Below are 25,016 nucleotides of genomic sequence, written 5' to 3'. Positions count from 1 at the left end.
AGGAATTCCCCTTACGAATGAGAAAGTGTTACTCCAATGGACAGACAAAACACAAATACAATCGTTCGGCGATCTTTTTGTCGACGAAACATTTCTATCGCCCCAACAGGCCAGGGAGAGAGGCAGTACCTCATCCCTGGATATATTTATATATTTTAGACTGCGTCACGCCATCCAAGCTTTATTTCCGTCCTTTCCACGACAACCTCCAACATGGTCACTACTCCATGGCATAATACAGACACAGGGGGAAGGCAAACTAGTATCAGCACTATACAAATCCATCCTAACAGACAACACTAGAAAACAGACGCACGAACACAAGGTGGGAAAAAACACTGCAAACTTCCATCCCAGAAGAAGAGTGGGCATACATTCTCAAGCAAACTCAGAAAGTTGCTTTGAACTCACGGCTGAAACTCATTCACTTTCATTACCTACACCAAACCTACTATACCCCAGCCAAAAGGTGCAGGCACAGACTAGACTCCGCGGTGAAGTGCAAGGTGTGTGGATAGCCAGCTGTGGACTTCCTCCACCTTGCCTGCGGCTGCCCGAGACTGTCCACATTTTGGTCTCAAGTCATCCAAGAAACAGAGGCGATAATTGGAGAGGAATTAACACCTATGCCTACAGTTACACTGCTTGGAATGACTAAACAACTGACACCAGCTGTGAGGAAACTAGCCGGCATTCTTTTGATCCTGGCACGCAGAAGGGTGGCTATGGCTTGGGGTCTGGGCCCTCCCCCGTCAGTTACAAGTTGGCAAAAAGATGTGCTCTACTGACAGGATGTGGAAACCGAGTTCATCAAAACTTTGCCCCTTCATGCACGCCCCCCGGACATTTGAGGGCCCTATGTAATACACCTGATGAACTCCAAAAGCGATTCCTCAACCTCCTCATCCCCAGGTTGATCATCTGGCCGACACTGCCGAGCGGACATCTTAAGAGTAGTTCTGAGTGTGAACAATGTTAGGCACTTCAGAATAATATCGGGATATAATTACCCGGACTAATGGGGTTAAAGTTATGTTTGTGTAGTCGAGTGGGTAAAGCACACAGGCAATTAATACTATTTAGATAAATTTGTTGTTAATCGTCTGAGGGGATCGGACTTTAATCAACTGAAAGAACACTGGAATCTTGCGATGTAGCGAGCGGGTGGGGAGACGGGAGCCGGGAGGGCCAGGTGTATGACGGTGCAAGTTATTTGGCCCACTGTTGGGCGGGAGGAATGTTTAACTCGTATTTGTTTTCTGTTTCTTTGTGTTTTCAAAAAGTCTTGCGTTAGAACCCCTTCTTCAAAACATTAGAATGAACACATGCATTAAAGGTATCTTTATAAATAATATTGAAATCAAACTCCGCCTTTGTTAATGATACTCTAATGTACCTCTCTGAACCTGCTTCCTCCATTCAACATTTAGTATATACTATAAATAATTTTTCTACTGTTTCTAGATACAAATTGAATTTTGATAAATCGGAGGTCATGCCCCTCACCTTTGCTTGTAACATTACTAACACCCCTTGCTTGTCCTGGCAACCTTTTCATAAATCTATGGCTTCTCAATGCTAAGGATATCTACACTACTCTCGATCTTAATACTAACTATCCAATTGAAAAAGTCACAGAAATGACTGTAAGGAGGTCGCCTCTTTTCCCATCTTGGTGGGGACGCCTTGACACTATTAAGATGATGATCAGCCCCATCTTCTATTCGCTATCCATTCCCCACTGTAATTCATGTCTCTTTCTCCAAAAAACTTGATTCCTTCTCCTTAAATTTCTACGGAATCCTAAAACACTGCGCATTGCCATTAGTAAGTTAAGACTTCCCAAATCCTCAGGAGGAGTACCATTTCCTAATTTCCAATTGTATTATAAAGCTTTTATCCTCAAACAATGAACCTTTTTTAAACATTGTGAACACCACATTAATAATGCTCCTATGTGGATTAATATTGAAGCTAGCCATATCTCTCCGCTCTCCCTTTCCCATTTTCTAACAACCTCATCCTGGCCCAATATTTCTACCTTCCCTTCACTAAACTTTTTCAAAATCATTTGGAATAAACTTCCAGCCAATTATTTTGTTAAAGTTAACCCTGATGACACTTTTCTTTGGTATAATAAGCACAATTCGACCAAATCCATTTTTCTACTATAGATAGATGGTACAATTCAGGTATCAAGTTTACCAAACAAATAATTCAGAACTCAGAAGTAATGCCCTTCCCGACGATCTGCTCACAATATATATAATATCCCTGCTTCCCCTTCCACACATCCCTAATCAAATCAATCACTAAATCTCTACCTACTCTTACCCAGAAATACCCCTCTCCTTTTCTGAACCTTTTAATCAATAATTCCTCCATTAATGCTGTCAAACTTTACATGTTCCTAAATGACCCACCCTCTCCAAACACAATTAACCTTAGTACTATCGGACAATGGGAAATCGATTGGAATCTTAAATCCTCCTTAGACTGACAAACTCCAAGTTTTGGTCCAATGATCCATGTCCCCTACTGCCAACCTTACCCAAACCTATTTTCTCATCTTCCACCATGCTTTTCTCACTCCCTTATGTATTACCAAACCTGTAGATGGCTTATCCAACCATTGCTGGTCATGTTCTGGACCGAATGTAGATTTGATTCATTTAATTTTCAATTGTAAATATGTTCATGCTTTCCAGTCTAATGTTTGGTCATGCATAAAATAAAAATTTATTTTTGCAGAACAACTAACGTTTGCCAATCTCATGATTGGTTCTATAGTTAATCCGGTTATAAGACAGATTGACTCTCCTTTGTTTAACTTGTTTATAAATATTGCCTTTCAAAATATTACATGTAATTGGAAGAATACTGCTAATCTCTTGCTCAACACTTGGTAGAATTCCATTTGCTCCATCCATCGAATGGAACAATATCATGCTTCTTCATTGGATTATTTACATAACTTTAACGCTAAATGGAATAGGTTCGTACATTATCTTAATACTCATGTTTAGCCGATTTTAACTATTTTATTAATGTACCCCTACCCTACTCTTGCATGTTTTATGTCCTGTTGGTATGTCTGTGTTCCCCCCCTGTTTTGTCTCATCACTGTTCAATTCTGCTAGGTTAAATGGAACCGTTATATTCAACATGTTTTCTATATTAATTATATACATTCTGACATTGTAAGTTATGTAATTGTTGAAAAATAACTAACTTTGTATCATTTGCCGTTGTTCAACTCTAATACAAATATTTAAATAAAAAGAAAAATAGTGGTAAAATTGAATCGATTATAGCTGAAGCCATTAAGCAATATCAAACAACGTCCCAGAGTCAGACCTATGTACAATGCTGAAAGCAACGGTCCTTTGTAGATTGGATTACGGAAATGCCCTCATGAGTGGCCTTCCGAAAAGCCGCTTAGCAGCAATGAAGGCCATACTGCATGTAGCTGCAAGCCTGATACCCGACGCTCACATCTTCAACCATATCACTCCCAGAATCATTGCGTTGGCTTCCAATTGAAGCACAATGGGTTTTCATTGCATCCTGCCCAACACATAAATCTTTGCACATATAATCCCCTAAGCACAGGGAATCGGAGCTTGTGATCTCTAGAGGTGATGAGATGCTGTGGAGAAAGGACACTTTCAGGCTTCAAGGCAAAGTTCTATAAGAACCCAATACTGAGATAAACCTTCTCCAGCTGTGCTTCAAGGGTCCGAAACCTATTCCAGCCTGAACGTTGTTGTGGCTCATCAGTCATCCTCAGGAAAGGACTGAAGAACTTTCTCTTCAGGAACAACCTTACGCAAAGATGCTACTTTGGCCTTGCCCAGATATAAACTGCCAGCTACAAACATCTGCTGGGATATTCCCAAAAAAGCCTACATAATATATAAATGCTACCCCTTTGTTAATAACGTGTACTATTCACCTGCAGACTTTCTCCACCTCACCTTTTGACTTAGTCTCCCCCACCATCCAGAGTGTTCAAACCTCCTGTTGCCACACCGTTGTGTATGGTTTAACTGCTAGGCAATCCTTGCTTCCGCTATCTGCCAAGGCACATCTACAGCACACTGCTCTTCTGTTACGCTCACCTGGTATCCACGGGGACGCCATCCAGCCATGGTTGGATGATTTGCACTCTCGAACCCTCTCCCGGTCCCTTGGTAAGGCCTCTGGTTAAAGATGGGTCTGCAATACAGGAGAGCTGGATTCAATAACAGATTGTCTTTATGTTTTCCCACCTTCCTTCACCTCAACTCCTTCCTCCCCCCTTGGGCCCTCTCCTCACCTTAATATTGTGAAAGGTGGATTCTCCATCCTGCTCCTCGTGGCAGGGGCGCGTAGATGTGGGGGGTGAGCAGCAACCAAGTTACTTCACTGGTGCAACCCCCCCTGTGGGAATCCAGGCCTGCTGCGACTCTGTAGGTTTGCTGCTTTACAGTCTTTATATGCAGTTCTTATGTTCCTCTTAGTTCGAATAATAATGTATTGCTTCTTTCCTTCTAGGTATGGAAAGGTATTTTGGTGTTGTCATGCAGTTTGAAGATTATCATGGGCCGGTAGGCGAAAGCGTGGTGTGTGCGATGCAGTCCGGTGAGTAATGCCCGATGTGCGGCGCTGTTTCGCCTTTTATATTGCTAACCTGTGTCTTTTCTCTCCTTGCAGGTTGTGATGTTCCTCGCCGAGCGCCGTAATGTTCCAGCAATGATACTGACCAGGAGATGACTACCCAGGTAAAAATTGTGTGGCTTTCTTCATTCGGAAGGAAACGTGAGTAAACGCTTACTAATGCTGTCTTTCTTCCTCCTCTTTCCAGGTTATGGTATTCCAGGATGTATGCGGTGCCGGATGATGGAGTTCGTACCTTCAGGTGAGTGGAACTGAAGTCGGCGATGGATTGAAGACAGGATACTGTTCCAGTTAAGTTTTGTAGTGTTCTTTCTCTCTCTCTCTGCAGGTCCTTGGTTTCAGGTAAACTGGCATCAAAGAACTGGACACGATGAGCGTTATGCTGCCCACAGCAGAATAACGTAAAGCATGTTCTGCTGTTTGCATGCGGTTTAAATAGTCTCAGGTAAAGAAGTCCAGGTAAAATAGTCCCAGGCCTGCCACACCCAAAGTAGTCCAGGTAAAGTAGTCCCAGTCCTGAAATACACAAAAGACTAGACCACATAGCTCAGTTCCTTGTAACTGAGCTATGTGTGTGCCTCCATGTTAGCTGAGCCCCCCACCCACCCCCAAGTTAAATAGTCCCAAGTAAATAGTCTCATTCTAATGTTGGTCTTCATGATGGTTATGAGCCTGGCACCAAAGATGCCAGGACTGACTCCAAGAGGGTCTTGGATGAGGTTTAAAGGCCTTTGATCTGGCCCCAACTGGAAGGCTGACTTGCCAGTGAGGGCCAGGGGCAAGGGTCATGACATCTTCACCCAGCCTTGGTGAATGTTGGTCACCTGACCACATTACCCTCTAGCCATCAACTTCCCCACCAGCTTAGCCTCAACCTGAGAGGACAGACTGCTGGTTTGCCTACTGAAAGCGCATACGGCTTAACTGCATACTCTCACCCAAGGTTTTTCTCAGCAATGGTTCAAGCTGCTCAGTTTACCAGACTCCCTATGCGTAGCCAGAAGAGCACACCACATTTCACTCCCCACCTGCTCCCCCTCATCAAGCTCATTCCTGCTGTTCATGCATGACTTCATGTATCCTTGTTCATGCCTATGGCGCCTTACCCCTACCCCCACATCTCTGATTCTATCATGCCAACGTTTTCCAAGCCTGAGGCATTGTGACAGTTAACTTACAGAAGGCCTGGCCTTTTGCCACACTTAACATTTTCAATGTAATCCCTCCTCCCCCACCAGCATGAGTAAATCACCTCCCCTCACCAAAGAAACCATCTCCCACCACTTTCCCAATCTGATAAGAGTGCTGTATTACAGCAAGTTTTAAGGTAGATGTATAAAAGATTTAGAAAATGGGATCACTCATGTTGATATTCATCCTAGAAATACAATAATTAGCTAGTTTGACATTTTGTAACAAGATGATTAGTGCAAGCACTGTTGCACAACAACATCTGCTTGTATACCCCTGCATTTTGCTATTCACTGTGCAGCACCTGGGACGCCCAGTTGGGCCTGGACCACACTTTATAAAACCTTTTTGTTTTTTTTACAATAGCGGGTATCAGTATTTGTGAGGAAAAATGTGTCTACCTCCTACTAAGTGGGTAGTGCTGAATAAGTATTGTAGGAAAATGAGAGACTGCTTAAAAATGTTCACAGAATGTGCATATGCATACATGTTCTGCAATTAATAAATACTACAATTTGCATTTAATAAGAGACAAACAAGACCCGTAGACTCCTAAATCAATTGAAGGTTTGATACATGATCATGTACCACCGTTTGTTTCAAAAGAGAAAAAACAAACTCACAAGTCAAACATTGAACACACATCTATTATTTATGACTTCTGCGGATTGATGACGTTTAAAATATGTATGTCATAACACACACATTATCCAAACTGGAGTGTACATAGAAGTGTACATTCTGTGAACAGAAGACATTGAGACGTAGTTTGTCTTTTTTCCTATAATACAAAGAAAAGCTCCACATATATATTTTCTTTACTCTAGATTTCAGAAGCAGCCAACATTGAACTACACCTAGTATGAACTCTTGCCATTTAGGAATGATTTCCTTTACAACTAAGTTGTACAGTTAGCGAACACTGGTGGGGTGATGTGGTGCATTTTGCACAAAATCTACAAATGAATGATACATGAATGGAACAGTCTGTTAAAATGTGACAATTAAAAATGGGAATAACAACCCTTCATTTTTGGCGACCGGGTGTGCCCTCTTCATGTCACTCTGGCTACCTGTGAACAATCCCTGCTTCTCATCAGAGGTCAACGCTCCAATATAATGAAATAAGCATCCACTGGACCGTCGGGTCCCTTAACATCCCAATCATGATAACATCCCATTATACCATGGCTGGCCTAGAGTAAATATCTCTAGCAAGTTAAGCACTACCCCGAGACGAAAATTCAAGCATTTCAATCTCACATTTAGACCACTAAACAACATTTCGGTGTCTTACTTCCTCCTAGCCTTTAATCACAGTAGCCACACAGACAGGACCCAAATAGCCATTTAAATGCGATGGATTAACAGATCACTACACATCCTAGCCCTAGTGATCCACAAAAATCATAACATAACCAACAAAAGGACAAACACATGGTTGGACAACAAGCAAAATATTCAGCAATTAATATTTAGAAGCTGGGAGCATAGATGGAGACACTCTTGGTTGGCAGATGAAAAACAGGCTAGAGTGTACTGAGCCTTGATCAGAAGGACACAAATAGAAGGGCTTATTTCCTCACTAGACTAAGCACAGCTCATCATAGCACTCAAAAGTTTTCAATATCTAAATGAGCATAGCATTCCAAATCAAGGCTTCCATCACACAGTCTCCAGAAATGGTAGGTAGACTGCCCCATGCATTCTCTCAAAACAAACTCAGAAAATTCAATAAAATATTGTTTGACAGGAGAAAAACACACACTAGCCTCATATCTGTGCCCCTATAAAAATGTATTCAATGCTACCATTCCAACATAATACACCCACAATGTATTAACTTAATAAAGGGTAAAGACATTTGGGGTGCATGGTTTCCCTTGTCCAGCCATCTTCATTAAGGATAACAACATGGCCTCGCCGATTTCCGTTATATTTCAAGGCAGTCAAAATTCCCCAACTCCTTTATAGAAGCCACCATAACACCTCCTCCTAAAATAAACTCTTCCTTGACTTTAATGAACCGAAGAACTAGCACCTTATCATAAATATATCCTTCTCTGCAAAACTTCAATGGGAGGTAGGCAGGAACCAATCCACTACCCAATTGAGCGAACACCGTGAATCTCACAACCTGCTACATGATAATCAGCTTTTAGACCTGACCGGAGCATAGAAACTGCCCTCATTTTGAAGGGGGAAGCCATCCTTAAAGGCCCAGACAAACACATATTGGTTCTCATCCTGCCTGATATCACAGCAGCTAATGATATGGTAGATCATATTCCTCTAATCTAACACCACAATGGGCAGCCAAGATTTAGTGCGTAAATGACTTTCAACTTTATCAGTGATTGTGCAACCAGGGTCAGAATAGGGGTGTTTGACGTAAATCAACCTAAACCTGTCTTATTGTACCCATCTCCCACCCACCCACAAATGGTCTATCCTCCCTCCAAGGTTGTAAATTAAAACTCTTGCATACCTCGAGAACCAGTATTCCCCAGCCCACTAAATCACAACTTTACGCTAACCACACTCCAACCCACATTTAACCTAGACAATTATACGGACCAATTTGCATTTTTATTACTGCCTTTTCCCAGTTTATCAATGGCTAACCACGAACAATGTCTGCCTTCATTTTGTAATTAAAAAATGTAAAAGAAAGTTGGTGTGGCAAATCCAAGACAATCACACTGCCTTTCACCTGGCTTGATTCTTTTGCTACCCGCGACGTCCCCTCTGCCCCGCACACAAAATCATTGGTGAACCTCAGCTTTAAACTCGACAATGAGCTTTTGCTTACACTGCAAACTACAACTCCTCTTTCTACATAAGAGCATGCTATTACTAGTAATTATCCAAATGTGTCTGCTCACCAGAGCTCTGTTCTTGTATAGCACAGATTACTACGACTTCACGTTTGTACACCTGGCAAGTTAGCAAAACCATCAACTCCAACTCATCCAGATTGGTGAGCGATATCACATTTCACCAGCCCTACAAAGTTTAGTTTCGTTCTGTTCAAGCGCAAAGACTGTTTAAATTCTCTGCCTGCTTCACAGCGAATCCTACAAAATAACAGCCCCAAAAACGTCACGGCCCTCATGACCCCTTACACCACACTCAGCCTTGCAATCAACAGGGAGAAGCTTGAGTACCCAAGTTCAAAAGACAACAATATAGGAGAAAATCCCCTGCTCTCATCCCCTAAACTCTGGAATGACCTTCCAAAAGCTATGACGACTTAACCCAACTACAACAGATTCAAAACAACATTAAAAAAAATGCCTGAGTAAGTTGGCTTGCCCAGAACATATCGATGTATTTTAGTAACAAACTGAAATCTCACTTGCCCTAAAACGAATCATCAGAACGTTACCTACATAAATCATGACTCAAAGCCCAACCATTGATTCATCAAATCACAACAAACAGATAAGAAAAAGTGTTATCAAATCTAAAAAGGGGCGGGGATTCCCCCTCCCCCAACTCAAACCTAGGACCATCAGTGACGAATCCTAAAAAGCAGAACTGCAGATAAGTAACAGGGGAACATCCCCCGTACCCTCCTGTCAAATAACACAGCAAGTGTTGCAAGAGAGTTGCAAAATAATTTTATCTTGACAATGCAACCGATGGAGTGCAGTGAGTTCCACTTGAAGTATTCTATTTTTCTTTGCTTTAAAGGATTTCCAAACAGACCTAGAAAGAAGTGCTGGAATAGTGTTCGACAACAGTGTGACATTAGTAGCGGATGGGCGAATGAGTAGATAAGAAAAGAGACTAGCTTCAGGCCTTTATGTTTAAGAGGTATCCTGACACCCATGCATCACTGCATCCCTCCTGCATCCTTTGACCTGGCACCTGTATTCTGTAAGGAGTTTCTGACATAGGTCCCCTTGCCCTAATTAGGGCACATATTTATGCATACTGTTTGATTCCCTTTTTGTGGGTGGTCTAGTAGGGAATGCACCTAGTTGTTTCGTACTAGGATTGTTTGAAGGCACTCCACGGAAATGTCCATTCCCCTTCCAATGCTCATGCCCTTATCGCAACTTTTTTTGTGCACCTTAGGCCTTCCTTGCACTATGAAACGATTCCAGTTTTAATCTGGCATGTAATAAAACACAAACAGAATAGCTGCTTTAGAACTACGTGATTTTTGCTAAAAACTTTGCTTATTGGGATAAAAGAACAGTAGTTAGATTTTAATTTGAAGTGGCTATTTGTAAGGCAATTTTGTTTGCGGCCCTTAAAAACCATACCAGGCGCGACTCAGTAAGCATTGGTCAGAAGAATGAATGAAGACACAAACATTAATGTTTTCAAACAGTCTTTCACTGAAATAAAACTATTCACTCAGCTTCAGAAGAGTCATCATCCTGAAAATGCCGAGAAGTGAGAACCAGACGTTATGGGCGACAGCCCTCTCACGACCATGTCCATAATGCCCCAACAAGTGAACCACAAAAGAGATTTGTGGGATGATTACAGTTTTTGGGTGCTACTTTGAGGGTGGGTGACAGTCACATTAGGGCTCCAGGAGCCCCCAATGGGAAATTCCCAAAGCCTTAAGAGGCAGGAAACCCCAAGCTAAATAATATTTGTATCTGATTCTAGGAGAATCTTTACAAAACAATTAGAATTAGTAATTTCCGTTAAAATACAGTTAAGAACATAATTCATCATTGTCCAATAACAGCACGGTTCTTAGGACTGCGCATTTCTCATTATATAATATGTACTGTATACATTTTGAAATAAGCGTTATAATTAAGAAAAATGCGTAGGTTAAAAACAAGGCAAGGAACAAACAGATTAAAAGAAAACACATTAAGTAGGCACAATGTGTGTCTCTACGTTAACAAGTAGAACACTTATTTTCTTCAACACATTAAAATCAACACGACAATGTATACAATCTAATATCAAATAAGCTACGAATTGAACTCTAAAATTCGTACACTAAAACTGATTTTCCGCAGGGGCTTTATTCAGAGGCCTCCCTATCTGGAGGTAAAAACTTTACAATATGGCGCCACATCCAATATAACGCAATGTGCAAACTCTCCGACTCTGGTTTAGGCAATAGTCCCAAAACGCCTCACTTTCTATCGAATCATAGTTATGGACATATCAACCAAGCGTTGTACCGTGTACAGTGGGCCCAGTGATTTGCATTCTTTTAAAGACATGCTTTGCTGTCTCTATTATTCCTGGTAGTTTACATATGCGGCATACTCGTTGGGCTAGTGGGATCTTGAGATGAGCACCCTGGGACACAGAGTGAGAGTTGATTTGTGTGCAGTATAAGGCTACGTACTGCCGGGCTTGAGCTCTGTCGGAGGAAGGTCTGTGTTTTTAGGTAACTACGATTGACGTTTGAAACATATCTATAGGATCGCAGAGTCGATAGACGTACATAGTTGTTGGACCAGTCCCATTGTTCAAGCTGCCTCTTAAATAGGGCTTTCAAGACACCATACTTTGTACCCCAGCTGAAATGGGGATGCCAATTTATGGTCTCATACAACCTGTTGATGGGTGAATTCACCTCTACCATGTTCCAGTTTAATCCTAGCCCCCCCCCCTCACCACGGATAGCAATTGGCATATCAGGTTGGAGTTGGCCTTTAGATGGAGCTGACCTTAGTAATCCCCTCAGTGAAACCAACCCCAACTGAAGCCTAAAATATTCCACTTGCATGTTGGGTGGGAGCTAACACATCCTTCTCTAAAAATAGCCCTCCAATTTATCCAGCCATTTAAATTGCCCCATTGTATCAAGGCGTACAAGACTGTGTCGCAGTAACTTTGCCTATAGAGAATAACTATCCCCTCTATGCCAGCAGTCTGTCGAGCAAATGTATCAATCATATTGGTCAATCGTCTGGCCTTATTGGTTTTGGTCTCTATTATGTTGGTGTAAGTCATACTGGGACTCATTTCTAGACCCAAGAAAGGGTGCATATCAACAGTCAAGAATTCCCAAACTTGCAAAGGTAGGTCGATTTACCCTCTGAGCTGAGACCAACCTAACATTCGTTTTAGCCACATTGACAACCAAATCATATTCTGCAGCATATGTAGTGAGCACTTAAAACATCCCCCTCGCTCCGCTGTAGGTGTAATTCTATATAACTAAATCATCTGCGTATAGCATACAACGGATGGGTACTCCAATTCTGGTGCAGCAGCCGGCACCTTTAGCAAATCGCCAGGGGAGGTCGGCCAAATATAAGTTATACAACAGGGGAGCCAAAACACAAACTTGTTCGACTCTCCGGTTAATCGAGATTCATGCGGTTGTGGTGCCAGAATCATCCAGCCTCATACGTCCCTGTGTGTTCTGATGCAAGCCCTTCAAAATATTCATTAGCTAGTATGGACAGCCCACCCCCCCCCATTTTACTCCACAGCTTTGTGCGGCTAACACAATCAAAAGCTGCCTGGAAATCTATGAAGATAGCATACAACACCCACCCTCCCTTAATCACTGCACTCTGAAACAATATATCAAAGGCCCTAAAGGTTTTGGGTGGTTGTGCTCCCAGGGTGGAAACCAGTTTGAGTAAATTGAAGAAAATGGTTTTCGTCTACCCATGTCTGCAAAGACCTCAAGATAATAGACAAAAAGATTTTCTCTGTAATGTCCGGGAGGGACAACAATCTATAGTTTGTAGGTAGCAATCTATCGCCCTTCTTCTATATAGGGAGGAGGATCGATTGCTGCCAAGATACGGTAATATCCTGTGCTTGGCAGACACTATCAAAAAGGATTTTTAGACTCTGGGCCCACCCTCAAGGGTCCTGTTTTGGCACAATACTGGCAAGCCCATTTGGACCCAGAGTCCTAGAGCGGTTGAGTTTAAAAATCGTAGCTTCAGTACTCCCTAAAGTTATCAGCAAAAGCCAACTACTCGGACAATATTCCGGCCTAGCTTCTTTTATGTTACCACTTTGTTTGTCCCTTAGATGTAGCACTTTTTCCTTAATGGGGTTTATTATTTCCCTCACTCTATTACCCTTTGCTCGAGCCAATGTCTGCCAAATATTTCTTCTCCCTCTGCTTCTCAGAGCACGATCATAGATTGCCAATGGCTATTTTGGGCCAAATGTCACCAACATTTTAGCCATTGCCTATGTTCAGTCTTGATCACCTTTGTTTGAATACTCATCTCATTTGTTAAACCACCGGCACCTCAGAGCATTCTCAGCTTCCTCCTCATCTTTCTTTTGGCATCACGAATGTCAATGTCGAATCTATTAGTGTGTTGATCCACTACTACCAAGTGGCCCTTCGGGTCAGTTCCAGTTTTGGTGGCCATACATTTTAACCAATCTTTGATCATTGCCATTCACTGAGGCCAACCACTTTATATCGCCATGTATAAACTGGGAAGAGTAGGTTGCCCTTGCAAGCATGTCTTGCAGTCCAACAAATCACTGACTGACCTATTAAAAAAACCATTCACTACTGACATAACAAATGTTGTGCCCTCCACCAGTGGGCATGCAATACAATGTGCTACTTTAGATCTTGGTGTACTTTATGCTCAAATTATGTTAGCAATGGATAACCTGAGGCCATTTTAGGTGGGGCCTACTGAGGCACAGCTGGAGTGGTAAGGAGATAGACACCTTTGCCATTAAGTTCTAATGAATGTACCTGCCACAGCAAAGAGGCATGGTATTCCCAATGGGAGCAGCGTGCCATGGTATAATTATGGGTAGTATAACGAGGACTCTTTAAAAGGTAAACAGGAACCTTGCAAGGGTGGTTAGAGCTACCATTTTCATGCCCGATAGCAGTGAGTGGGGGACCTTAAAGGGTCTTCTAAAGCTCTTATCCAGGTGAAGGGGCACATGAAAGGACCTGGCAGGACCATAAGGAAGCAAAACTTTATGGGCCATCATCTGGGGAACAAAAGACTTTTTTGCCACAAGCTTGAACATTGGGGAATGTCCCTGGATTGGCCATTACCAGGGCCTACGCAAGTCTCTGTCCGAGACCAGCAAGGGTAGAGTTTGGATCCACAATGAAGAGGATTTTGCCATTACTTTTTTTTTTTAAGCCAGGGGGGCTTCATGCAAATAACAAGCGCAGCACTGTGTCAAAGAGGCAATGAGATTCGTGCACTATAGCAATATTTGGCTTCCTGTGCTCTGCAGCCATTATGACTCTGTTCTGGTTACAGATGTAATTCACAAAATATCTGGAAAGCTACAGACATCATACACAATTTTAAAGAAAGGTGACAGGAATGATCCAGATAATGATTGCCCTATATTTCACATTTGCATCGTCTGCAAAGTTCTGCAGGGTCTGTTGGATTGGATTGAGAACAGGCGCAAACCCAGAGGGGTGTTTTGGGATCCGGGAGCAAGGGGGGGGGGGTCGAGGATGGGGATGAGGGCTTTGTGCAGAGGCATGTGCTATAGAGAAACTCTGTTCAGGAGTACGTATGTTTATTTGAAGAGCAGAGTATGCTTTACAGACTTAAAAGCAGCATTTGTGAAATTGGGGATCGATGCTAATCTGTTATGGCTCCAAGAAAAACGCCACCTTGGGACTCATGTAAGAGTCAGATATGTCCCGGAATAATGGGTGACTTTACCGTTAGTAAGGGGTATGTGACTGTTGCATTCTCACCCCCAAAGCTACTAAATTTGTTATGTTTGAACTTGGCTGGCTAGTGTGAAAGCTGATGCCCCTCAAATTGCATGAGCTTCGATCCCCATAGTCTTGGCAGATGATGGAGTTATTGCCTATACCTATATAGCATTCTGGCGCTAGTTCTGTCCTTTGTGAGACACAGCTCAAGCTAAGGTACAAATAAAGCCAAGGAAAGGTTGATGGCAGTAGGGTTCCATAGACAACCGTGCAAAGCTTCTTTCATGAAGGGAGAAGTCTTGACTAAGTAAAATGGTTCAACTAACTGGTGGTTCGGATTTCATCTGGTAGATCATATGGTCCACAGGTGGCTGGGATTGTGATGGCCCTGACACAGGTTTCCAAAGTTATTCACAGATTTGGTATGTGGTTTCTGACACTCAATGTCCCTATGGAGCCATGCCTAGCAATGTTTGAGACCAGTTATACCCATGGCTGTGAAATCTGTGGCCACTAAAATGTTGATGAACTTGTACGTAGCCAAGAATAACTTCCTGAAAAATCTCACAAAACTCCCTTTACGGGTCCCAAATACTGTAGTGCACAACAAATTGAAAGTTAAACCCATTGCTCATCAAATAATTTTTAATTCTTCATCCATTCATCAGAGAGACAAGCAGAGTACATATCACAGCTTGAAAAAGTCACAACCCTTGATGGAGCAGGGAATAAGCTATGGTTCAGAGTGGAACCCGTTTACCATAGGTCTTTACAATATGTGTCTATTTACAGACGCTCTACTTAGGTCTAATTTACCACTAATCAGAAATGTATCCTTGGGAACGTCTGGCCAATGTTATCTTAACAAAGAACTTTATGATACTAAGACAGGACTATTTTTTTTCTAGAAACCAGCATGAAGGTGTGAATTGTACTTTGAGCAGCACATGCAAGACATTTATGAATTTCTGTATGGACACACTTCCCCTTGAGCCTATAGTTGCAAGATGGCTGGGGTTCTTGCATGTGTCCTTGTGATGGAAGTTCGGTGGAGACATCAATCCACTTTCTATTCCCCTGTCCCTTTGATGCCAACGTTAGGAGGACTTGGCTCAAGCCCGTCTTGGTGAAAGCCCAGATCCTGCAGATTCAGGAAGGGAACTCCCCCTGGGTTGTTGCTTCCTTTTTTTGGTCAGTCTGGAAAATCAGATCTAAAATGCATTTGGGAAATGTACCTAAATTACAGCCCATTGATTGCCTAATCGTGGTTGGTATTGGAAATGCCATTGAACAACCATCTGAGCCATTTTGCAACATGTGTGACGTTTGTGAGCCTGCTACACTCTCCCCTGCAAGTTAAAGGGTGCTTTTTTCAGGTGTCTAATTCTGGTGAAGTGGTTTATAATGCCTTTTATTTATTTATTTATTTGTATAGGATTTCGAAGAATCTTTACAAAACATTTTATTCAATTGAACATTTGAATTTAAAAATCACATTATTCATAGACTGTTCATAAAAAAACTTCTAGCTTCGCAGCTTCATATGGATTACTTCCTGGAGTAGGATCATTGGGCACTCACAGGAGGATTACTCTCAGGAAGATGATGTGCAGCCCATAGGGCAAGCTTAAAATTTAATAGAATTACATAAAACTGCGTAGAATTACATAAAATGTATGCAAAATGTACACAAAATTACATTACTTAGCGCATAATTGTATAGAGCACAAACCGCACGTAAAGTAAGGTAATATTAATAAATAATGAATGCGTTGGCCAAGTTAGGGACTATCAATTGAAAAATGACTGAGTACGGTCACTGAGAGGCCAACGGGTTGACACTAGGTTAGTGTTGTTATCGTCCCTATTGTAGAGAAAAAAAAAAGTTGAAGGCACGGAGCTAAAACTTCAGGCATAAAGGCACAATGAAATTAAGTTACATATATTCAGAGCATTTTTACTTGGATTCATTTTTAAATATGTCGCCAAAGCTAATACAGCGAGTTAGGGAGGCACTCCAAATCGCAGTTTAAACAGTAAGTCCAAAATGCCTCGCTTAATCGAGTCATAACTGTGAATGTAACCCCCCCAAGTAATGTCATATAAAAGGACCCAAAGAGCTGCATTCAGTAAACAAGGATGCCGCAAGAGACTTGGCCCCATTCATAACCAAACTAATCAATGCCTCGTTCTCCAACACCACCATCTCAAGTAACAAAAGAGTCCTGGGTCCTCCTCAAGAAGCAAACTCTAGATCCTGCTATTCCCACCAATTACAGACCCATCACCACGGTACCATTTCTCCTCAAGATAATAGAGTAGCATACCTACAAATCCAGCACTATCTTGAAACCAACCAACTCTTAGGTACCCGCCAATCAGGATTCAGACACAGCACGGCACAGAAACAGCCTTAATTGATCTTAAAGCACAGATTGACAAACTCAATGACAAGGGAAATACTGCCATGCTACTCCTCCTTGATCTGTCGACATCCTTTGATTTCGTGGATCATGCAGTCCTGTGCAAACACCTGGCATCGGCTGCCCACTTCTCAAATGAGGCTATTGCCTGGATCCAATCATTTTTGGACAACCGTACAATGAGAGTCTTCTCCACATTGGCATCAGCGGACCCCATCAAAATACCTTGCGGTGTACCCCAAGGTTCTTGTGTTTCGCCAACTTTATACAATATCTTTACCAAGCCCCTATTCGACAAATTGGACAGACTGGGTGTCACCTACACTAATTACGCAGATAACACTCAGATCCTCATTCCCCTTTCGGGCAATTTCGATACGGATACGGCCTTGGTAAACAAAATACATCTCATCATTCAGGCATGGATGGCCACACATGGACTATGCCTGAATGATGACAAAACCGAAATCCTACTCCTCAGATCCACTGCCGGCGCCAACTTAAAAAAAAAAAAAAAAAAAAACTCAGCCCCAACTTTTCAGCATTCAACATTGATGGAAATATAATCACAGTGTCCAAAACAGTAAAAACTCTAGGCTTTCAACTCGACTCAGCCCTAACACTAAAGAAACAAGTTAACTCCCTTGCATCCTCTACAGCCTACACGTGCAAGCTTATTAGGGCTAGTAGAGCCTTCCTCACCCAAGCTAGCTGTATGATCATTGCCAATGCCCGAATACTTTCCAAACTTCACTATTGCAATGCTTTGTATTTGGGAGCCAACAAATACATCATTGACAAAATTCAAACATTGCAAAATAACGCCCTTAGGACTGCCCTCAACCTACCTTCTAAAGAAGACATTTCCAACACTAGAAGAAAATACAAATGGCTCAAAATCAGTGACAGAATTGCACTTCAGACAGCATCACTCACCTTCAAATGTCTGAATAATGCTGCCCCCCCCACAACTTGGCAGCTAGAATTGTAAGAAAAACCTCCACTCGCCCCACCAGAACCGCCAACTCCTACTGCCTTCAGATACCCAAATTTAGACCAAAAAAAACAAAGGCAGCCCAATACTGGAATGCTCTCCCACTCGACATCAGAACAGACCAGTCCTACTATAGCTTCAGACGGAATATTCTCGTATGGCTATATTCCAATGACCCCCAAGATTAATCAAGTACTATCCTTACCTATCAACCCGACTATACATATGCATATCTCTCAACTGTCTTATCATTTGATGTAATGTATATATTTATATTATGCCTGTAACTAACTTTTTAAGTAATCTTGTTTCCCTGCTCTCTGTAGTGCCCTGTTACCTTTGGGTCAAAATCAATAAACAAACAGCGTTCGGTGTCTCGATACAGCCTGCTGATCTACATATCCGGCAAACACATTGGTCCAGGGTAATTATTAACAGAGGCCCCCTGAAAGACCAATAAGGGTAATTGATTAGTTTGCACTCTGAGAATCAGGCTGCGAACAGCAGGGCTGAAACACTGTCGGAGGTAGGGCTGTAAGCTTAGGTAACTATGGGACACAACGGTCGATAGTCCTGTATAATTATTGCACCAGTCCCAATGTTCCAGCTTTCCTGGCAAAGTTGTTTATAATACCTTTTTAATGTGTGCAAGTGTAATGTCCGTTATGACCACAAAAGTGATGGAACGTTTTGGATGAATCTGAACCGCTGGCATTGCTCTGGGCAACCTTCCACACCACTGTTTTTAGCCCGTCTGCGCTATTGCAAAAGGGGTCCAGCCATTTGCAAATCAGTCAGGTACTGCCACCAATGGTAGCAGCCCAGCCCGAACTGTTAGGCAGGTCCCCTCTGCATGGAAACACAAACAACTTAAGATATGTTTCGGCCTTTTTAGGCCTCCCCAATGAGGGGCAGCTTGGTTCCCTATGGCGCAGCGACCAAGGGACCCACTTCTGGGCATACCCTCTCTGACATAGTGAGACAAACTATAACCACACAAGTGATGAGTGGAAGGTTTTCAATGAATCTGAATCACTGGCATTGCTCTGGGCAACCTTCCACACCACTGTTTTAGCCCGTCTGCGCTATTGCGAAGGGGTCCAGCCATATGCAAATCAGTCAGGTACTGTCACCAAAGGGAGCAGCCCAGCCCGAAATGCTAGGCCAGGTCCCCTCTGTCTTTTAGCAGTTAATTTGGTTAGTCACTTAAATTGAAATTCAGAAGTACATTGTTCTGCACAATTGCACAGTTGTGCTGGAGGGAAAAAAGGAAGGGCAGTTGCAAGAGTGGAAAGCCAGCTGCTCTCTCAAAAGAAATCCATGACCAATAGGGATGCTTCTTTCAACGTAGATCAAAGAGGGGAGGTGTAGGTTCGGCTTATTAAAACAGTTTGAGTCGAAGGATTCTTGCTGGAATGACGATATGCTTGGTGCCACCTGGATCCAGCAACATAGTGAGGTGGAATTTAGGGCGTTCTGGTGACAAATCACCTGATCCATTATGGTGCAAAAGTAGATGTACTTCCATTTCTAGGGCTACTTGATACACACCTGGCACCTCTGGAAAAGGAGGCTCAGGGAAGGTGAGCGATGGTGTGGTAGACAGAACAAGGGTTCCTCCAATGACATGCAGTGCTGTTGACGGAGGAAGACCCTCTATGCACGAGAAGCCAGGGCACAGAGCTCGGTTTGCAGGACTGGCAAGACCTTAAGGTTGTTGACCGAAAAAGAGAGGCCAAGACACACAAGAACTTCCCCACAGACTGGTGAAAGCCAAGTTGTGGAACACATTGGAGTCGAAGTGTGAGAAGAGTGACCCAAATGTAAGACGTAGGCTGGTGCTGCTCAAGGCAGGAGAACCAAGGAACAACAAGGAGAAGGGGGGGGGCTGGGCTCTAGAATTGAACACTCCTGTGCTGAGCTAGGTTTTTAGTTTGTTGGTTCTGATAGTTCTGTGCAAGTTTTGTACAAGGTCACAGGTGGGAAGAGGTGAACCCAACACCTCTTATAGTGGAATAGTGAAAATGTCCTGGTTACCTTGCAACAGAAAGTTTTTATGTTGAATCTTATCAATAAAAGATTCTCACGCTGGATGCAGCGTTTCCAAGTGTATTTCTTTATTGTCCCTGGTGTCGGCACATAGTCTAAAAAGTGGTCAGCCGACACGTGTTTCGACCCTGGAGGGTCCTTCTTATGGATGATAATTTGAAATTATATTCAACAGTATCCACATTTATCACATTCATCAAGTGTAGTGACATGTGTTGGCATTTGGTGATTGTGAAGGTGTGGGTGAAATACTTTCTTTCCGATCGGAACTGTGAGCTTCAGCCACACCACAATGAAGCGCCTATGGACCATCCATTGCAGAATTTGGCACTAAACCCTGTATGCCTGCATCAACGACTTTTAAAAAGGCACTCCAATCCTTCAACAACTTTTCGAACACACGAGTGTTACTTTAAGGATCCTATTGGAGACTGCAATACTGTGATTCCAGACAGTACTCACAGGCAGCTTACCAACACTAATAGATGGTGTGGCCGGGACCAATTTTCTAGTACTACTAACAAGACTACACGGACACTATCTCTCAGAATTGCCCGTCAAGAATAATTGAAAAAGACTTCTCACTTTTACGACAGTCAGACAGCTAATATTTGAACTTGGGCTGGGAGTGCTCCTTGCCCAACCCCCACACACAAAAAATTCCTTTTCCCCTGAAGAAGTTCCTCCCAATAATCTATAGGACTATAGGAACGAAACATGTTGGGCTTTAGACAGATACTAATGCGAAGTATTTGCTTCATAGACGCACTTTAGGTATCCTTTGACCAAGGCATCTAAATTAGAGACACCCAACAAAGAAGGTCTCTATCTATGTACTTTGTGTGGTTTCTTTGTTTGGTTGTATTTTGATTGAAAATGTAAATTAGACCTATTTCAAAAAAGATAGAACAGTCTACAATTTTGTATGTACAATTGGAGCCATGTATGATGCTTGTACCTTGCCCTTTTGTAGCCAGATGGCCAATAGCACTTTATGTTGTTAGCACTAGTCACTTTGTCAGCATGTATGCTAGATTTTACATGTTAGTTTTACACAGTTGGTTTTAATACTTGTATGTTTTTTATTACAATTTCAATGTGAATCACATTCCCTAATGAGGTCAGGTTGTATTTTCCTTAGACTTGATTTTGTACTGTCTTAATTATCCCCGAGTGTGATTTCTTTAGTGATTCAGTAAAAACGCATGCTCACACACACACTAGGCGCGGGAGCCCCAATTTTGCTTTGTGGGTGAAATAGTGACATAGTGAGCAAGATTTAGACACATCGAGTTAAAGGTACAGTTAGGTTTTTAGTTATTGTATATATACAGCATGGTGCATCATATAGTATGCATTTGTCATGGTGACAGCATGTTACATTCATTGAAGAAACAAAGAAGAACAAGGAGATAAAGGAGGGTGGAAGGAAAAGAAACAAGAGGGAAAGAAAATTAGTTTTGAGTCATGAATAAGTGTTAGAACTGGAGTGTTCTTACCAGGTTGAAAATACATGCTCAATGGGTTTGTTGCCCCAGATAGGTCAGTAGGTGGCGTATGGCAAATTTGGTCAAGGTCGGGTCTTGTAGTAATTCATGGCTGGGGATAAAAGGGTAAAATGGGGTCCGACATGGTCATAGTTGCAAGACTAGACAGACCGCAAGGAGAAACCCACGGCACTGTAAAGGCTGGGAAGAGCAACTGCTAAGTATAGAATGGCACCTCGGTCAAAACCCAACTAGGAGGTTAGACACAAAGAAACAGTAAAAGGAATGCTGGCTAAAGATTGGCAAACAAAACGCAGGCTACTGCAACATGGAAGAGAAACATCCTCTGAGCAAATTGAGCCAAAAGTAGAAAATGGACTGTTAGAACATGGGAGAACAATTTTCCTGAAGTGTATTGAGGAGTAATGGCTGAGACAGTACCGTTTGCTGGGACTTGGAGTTAGGGTACCAATCACCTTTGCACTATAAAGACAGAAATCACTGCATACAGAAACCAGTAGTGAAAGTTCCTCATGTCGATGAGTGCCCTTGAGAAAAATGTCATACAGAAACAAGGGGAGAAAGTTCCTAAACAGATTAAAGTCTTTGAGAAACTAAATTTAGGAAATACTGCATAACAGCAAGGCTTAACATTTGAACTCGTCACTATCAATTGGCGAGTGCTAATCGACTACCAACAAGTAAGAAATTGTGTAGTGTGCAAATGTTTAGAAGTGAGGTAGATAAGTGACTTTATGGCTGGTTAGTAGCATATGAAATGTTTACACCGAAGAGCCGAAATGAAAAAAAATACTACTAGAAGGGTTGGAAAGTGTGTGCGAAACCAAAGCAGAGACATAACATACAACAATGGGCAGATGCCCTAAGACGCATGGAGTTGGAAGATCCACTTGAGACTATAAACCAAGAACTATTACATGCCAGAACTCGAAAGAAGTCTATACATTCAGTGGGAGCCTAGGAAGACAAATATTCTATTAGCATTTTGTAGTAGTAGTTACCTATTGTGCCATTTCACACCTCTTTGTGCACGCTGTGTGCGGTCATTTTATTCAAGCCCAATGCTGGAATGATTTATGCTCATCCTTCCCGCCCCCATAATTAGTGCGGCAAGGCCCAGTAGCATCCAAGGTTCAATGCCGGGTTTAGATTTAAAACAGCTGGGATTTCATGGCAATAGTAGAACCTGCCATAGCTATGTAAGCAACATTTTATAAGTGCCCTCTGTTGAAGGGTCTGGTTCTTCTGAAAGTTCGCAAGTTCAATCTAGTCATCGCAGGAAGGACACGTTTTAAGACAAAAGCCGCTTGAACTAAACTATTTGAGTCTTTAGGAATCCGATTCTCATTCTAATTGCCTGAAGGACACACGCCACTAAATCACCAACACAGGCATTCTGGTCTGCATGCGCTCTACAAACATACTAACATACGTACTGTTATTTTAATACATGTCTTTAAGAACTCTTACCTGTAGTTTAGAGTTGCCCTGGATGCAGTTTCCAATAAAGTCAAAGGTATTGTTAATTGTATGCTCGGAACTAACGGGTTGGCTTGTTCAAATTCATTTCCAAACAGATCTAAACTTTCTAGAGACAATTTTTTAAAGCTGGCTGGCAAAAATGGAAGTTTGTTGCGCGCAGCTGAAAGGAAACGGAGTTTGCTCAGTAGCCCAACTTTGAATGGAAACCGAATCAGTTCATTGTCATCTAGCTTTAAGTGAACAAGTTCCTGTAACAGGCAAAACTGAATGGGAAGTGCTTTAATTTTGTTCTGACTGAGATCTAAGCATTGCAGAGACTTCTGTAAAGTAGACATGCACAACGCAACTGGAAAGGACTCCAGATGATTGTTATGTAGGTTGAGTTCTTGAAGACAGACCAGATCTCCAATGGTTGCTGGCAACTTTTTTATATGGTTGTGACTCAGGTCCAGTTTTCGAAGTTTCTTAAGACAGAGCATTCGCATATCAACCCTTGCAAGTTTGCAGTAGGAGGTCTGTAGATGTTCTAAGGAGTAGGGGAAGTTTTTGGTTAGAGGGTAATCTCTTTTTGATGTAATGATCATCTTCATTCTAGGCTTTTCGATTTCGGAGGTCTTAGCAGGTGTCAATGAAGAAAGGGGTAATGTGTCAATATCACAGCCTTGGTTGGCCAGTCTGACTGCAGAAAGGAAGGTCTTTAAAATGTTTGCATTTGCCTACAAAGGAAAGAAAGATAGGTTTAAAATTAAGACAATGTTTTTAAAATGTGACTTACAAAAACAGCACGATTATTAGTGGAAGACAACAATTTACTAATCCATGTTTTTAAACCTTTAACAGTTTTCTTGACGACCGGTAGACAAGGCCACTTAGCTTGTAAGCCAAAATAAATACATGCTAATTCCACATATTGGTGGTAGCTCAGATAAAAGTAGCAAAGTAGCATCAGCTTTCACAGACCGTTCTAAGTAAAAAGGGTCTGCAGGTGAGAATTTACACTAGATCACCTCGAAGCGAAACAGACTTTACAGATGCGTGTTCTAATATACAAGTCACTAAATACGATTCAACAGCAGTAGATGGTCAAGTGGATTCTCAGAAAATACTGCTCTCCTGCAAAACCAGGATTTTAGCCAAACTCCAGCCCCTCTCCTTCACCGCCCCCAATTCTCACCCTGAACTGCCTTCCTTTTCTTCCTATGCAGCAGGCACAGCACCCATTACCAAGGTCCACTCCGCTGTTTAGCCATATCTCCAGGTGCCATCTTTAAAGCAAACACAACGTGGCACTAGGCAAGCAGTCGTCCTCTTAAGTTCTAAGGAGCAATAGTCTCCAGCTCGCACAATAATCAGAACAGAGCATCACTTCTAAAGGGAGCCCCGGAAATACAGCCGTGAAGACATGTCCATGTTCGAACTCATCTAGATTCACCCCCTCATATCAATTTGTTTTTGGGGGGCTGGAAGGGCAAGACTCACCTGAAGGCTGTGCTCCATGAAGACCACAGAGCTCTTCATCCTAATGCTCGGCCTATGCAACTCCGACCAACCCTGCTCACTGAGGAAGCACCGAGGAGGTTCCTGACTGGAACAACACATCATGTTGGCCCCAAGCTGTAGGAATCTTGGGCAATGGCTGCCCAGCCTGGATCGCTGGCAAAGGGACATTGCTCACTCCCCTACCATCACTAGCACCATGACCACAGTACATAGAATTCGAATGTGGTGTTCCCACGCCAGTTTAAAGAGGAGCCGATAGACCGCGTTGCAGAACATTTGTTGCACCCCATCGCCTCGTAAAATGGGAGCAGAATGGGAGCAGAGCCACAGGCGTTGGTAGCAATTATCAGCTGTGCATGTGAACATTTAGTAGAAGAGAGAACACATTACAGGGGACAAGTGGGGAAGGGGAATCGCCACACATGCTCCGGCAGTTGGGAAAGCCTATAAAATACAAATCAAAGTCATTATTGAATAATCAGCAGCAGTATAAAAACAGCCAGCATCTTTGTGATAAGAGTGACAGACAGGGCCAGAGAATGGGAGGACAACGATTATGAACTGGAGCACAGAAGTCAGGAAGAGAA

The 25,016-nt window shown here is 42.5% G+C and overlaps 1 protein-coding gene across 1 annotated transcript in view; it reads right to left on the bottom strand.

The window, feature by feature from the left end:
• The window catches only part of LRR1 (leucine rich repeat protein 1), a 191,844-nt gene that overhangs the window by 35,247 nt on the left and 131,581 nt on the right, over nt 1-25,016 (bottom strand). The window contains exon 3 of the mRNA XM_069637395.1: nt 22,918-23,645. Within this exon, the coding sequence (XP_069493496.1) occupies nt 22,918-23,645 (728 nt within the window). The remainder of the gene's footprint in view (nt 1-22,917; nt 23,646-25,016) is intronic.

This window comes from Ambystoma mexicanum, chromosome 14, assembly GCF_040938575.1.
Source record: "Ambystoma mexicanum isolate Mex_15411 chromosome 14, UKY_AmexF1_1, whole genome shotgun sequence".
Classification (NCBI taxonomy): domain Eukaryota; kingdom Metazoa; phylum Chordata; class Amphibia; order Caudata; family Ambystomatidae; genus Ambystoma; species Ambystoma mexicanum.
The sequence above is the reverse complement of the archived record's forward strand: the minus strand, read 5'-3'. Positions and strand labels throughout refer to the sequence as shown.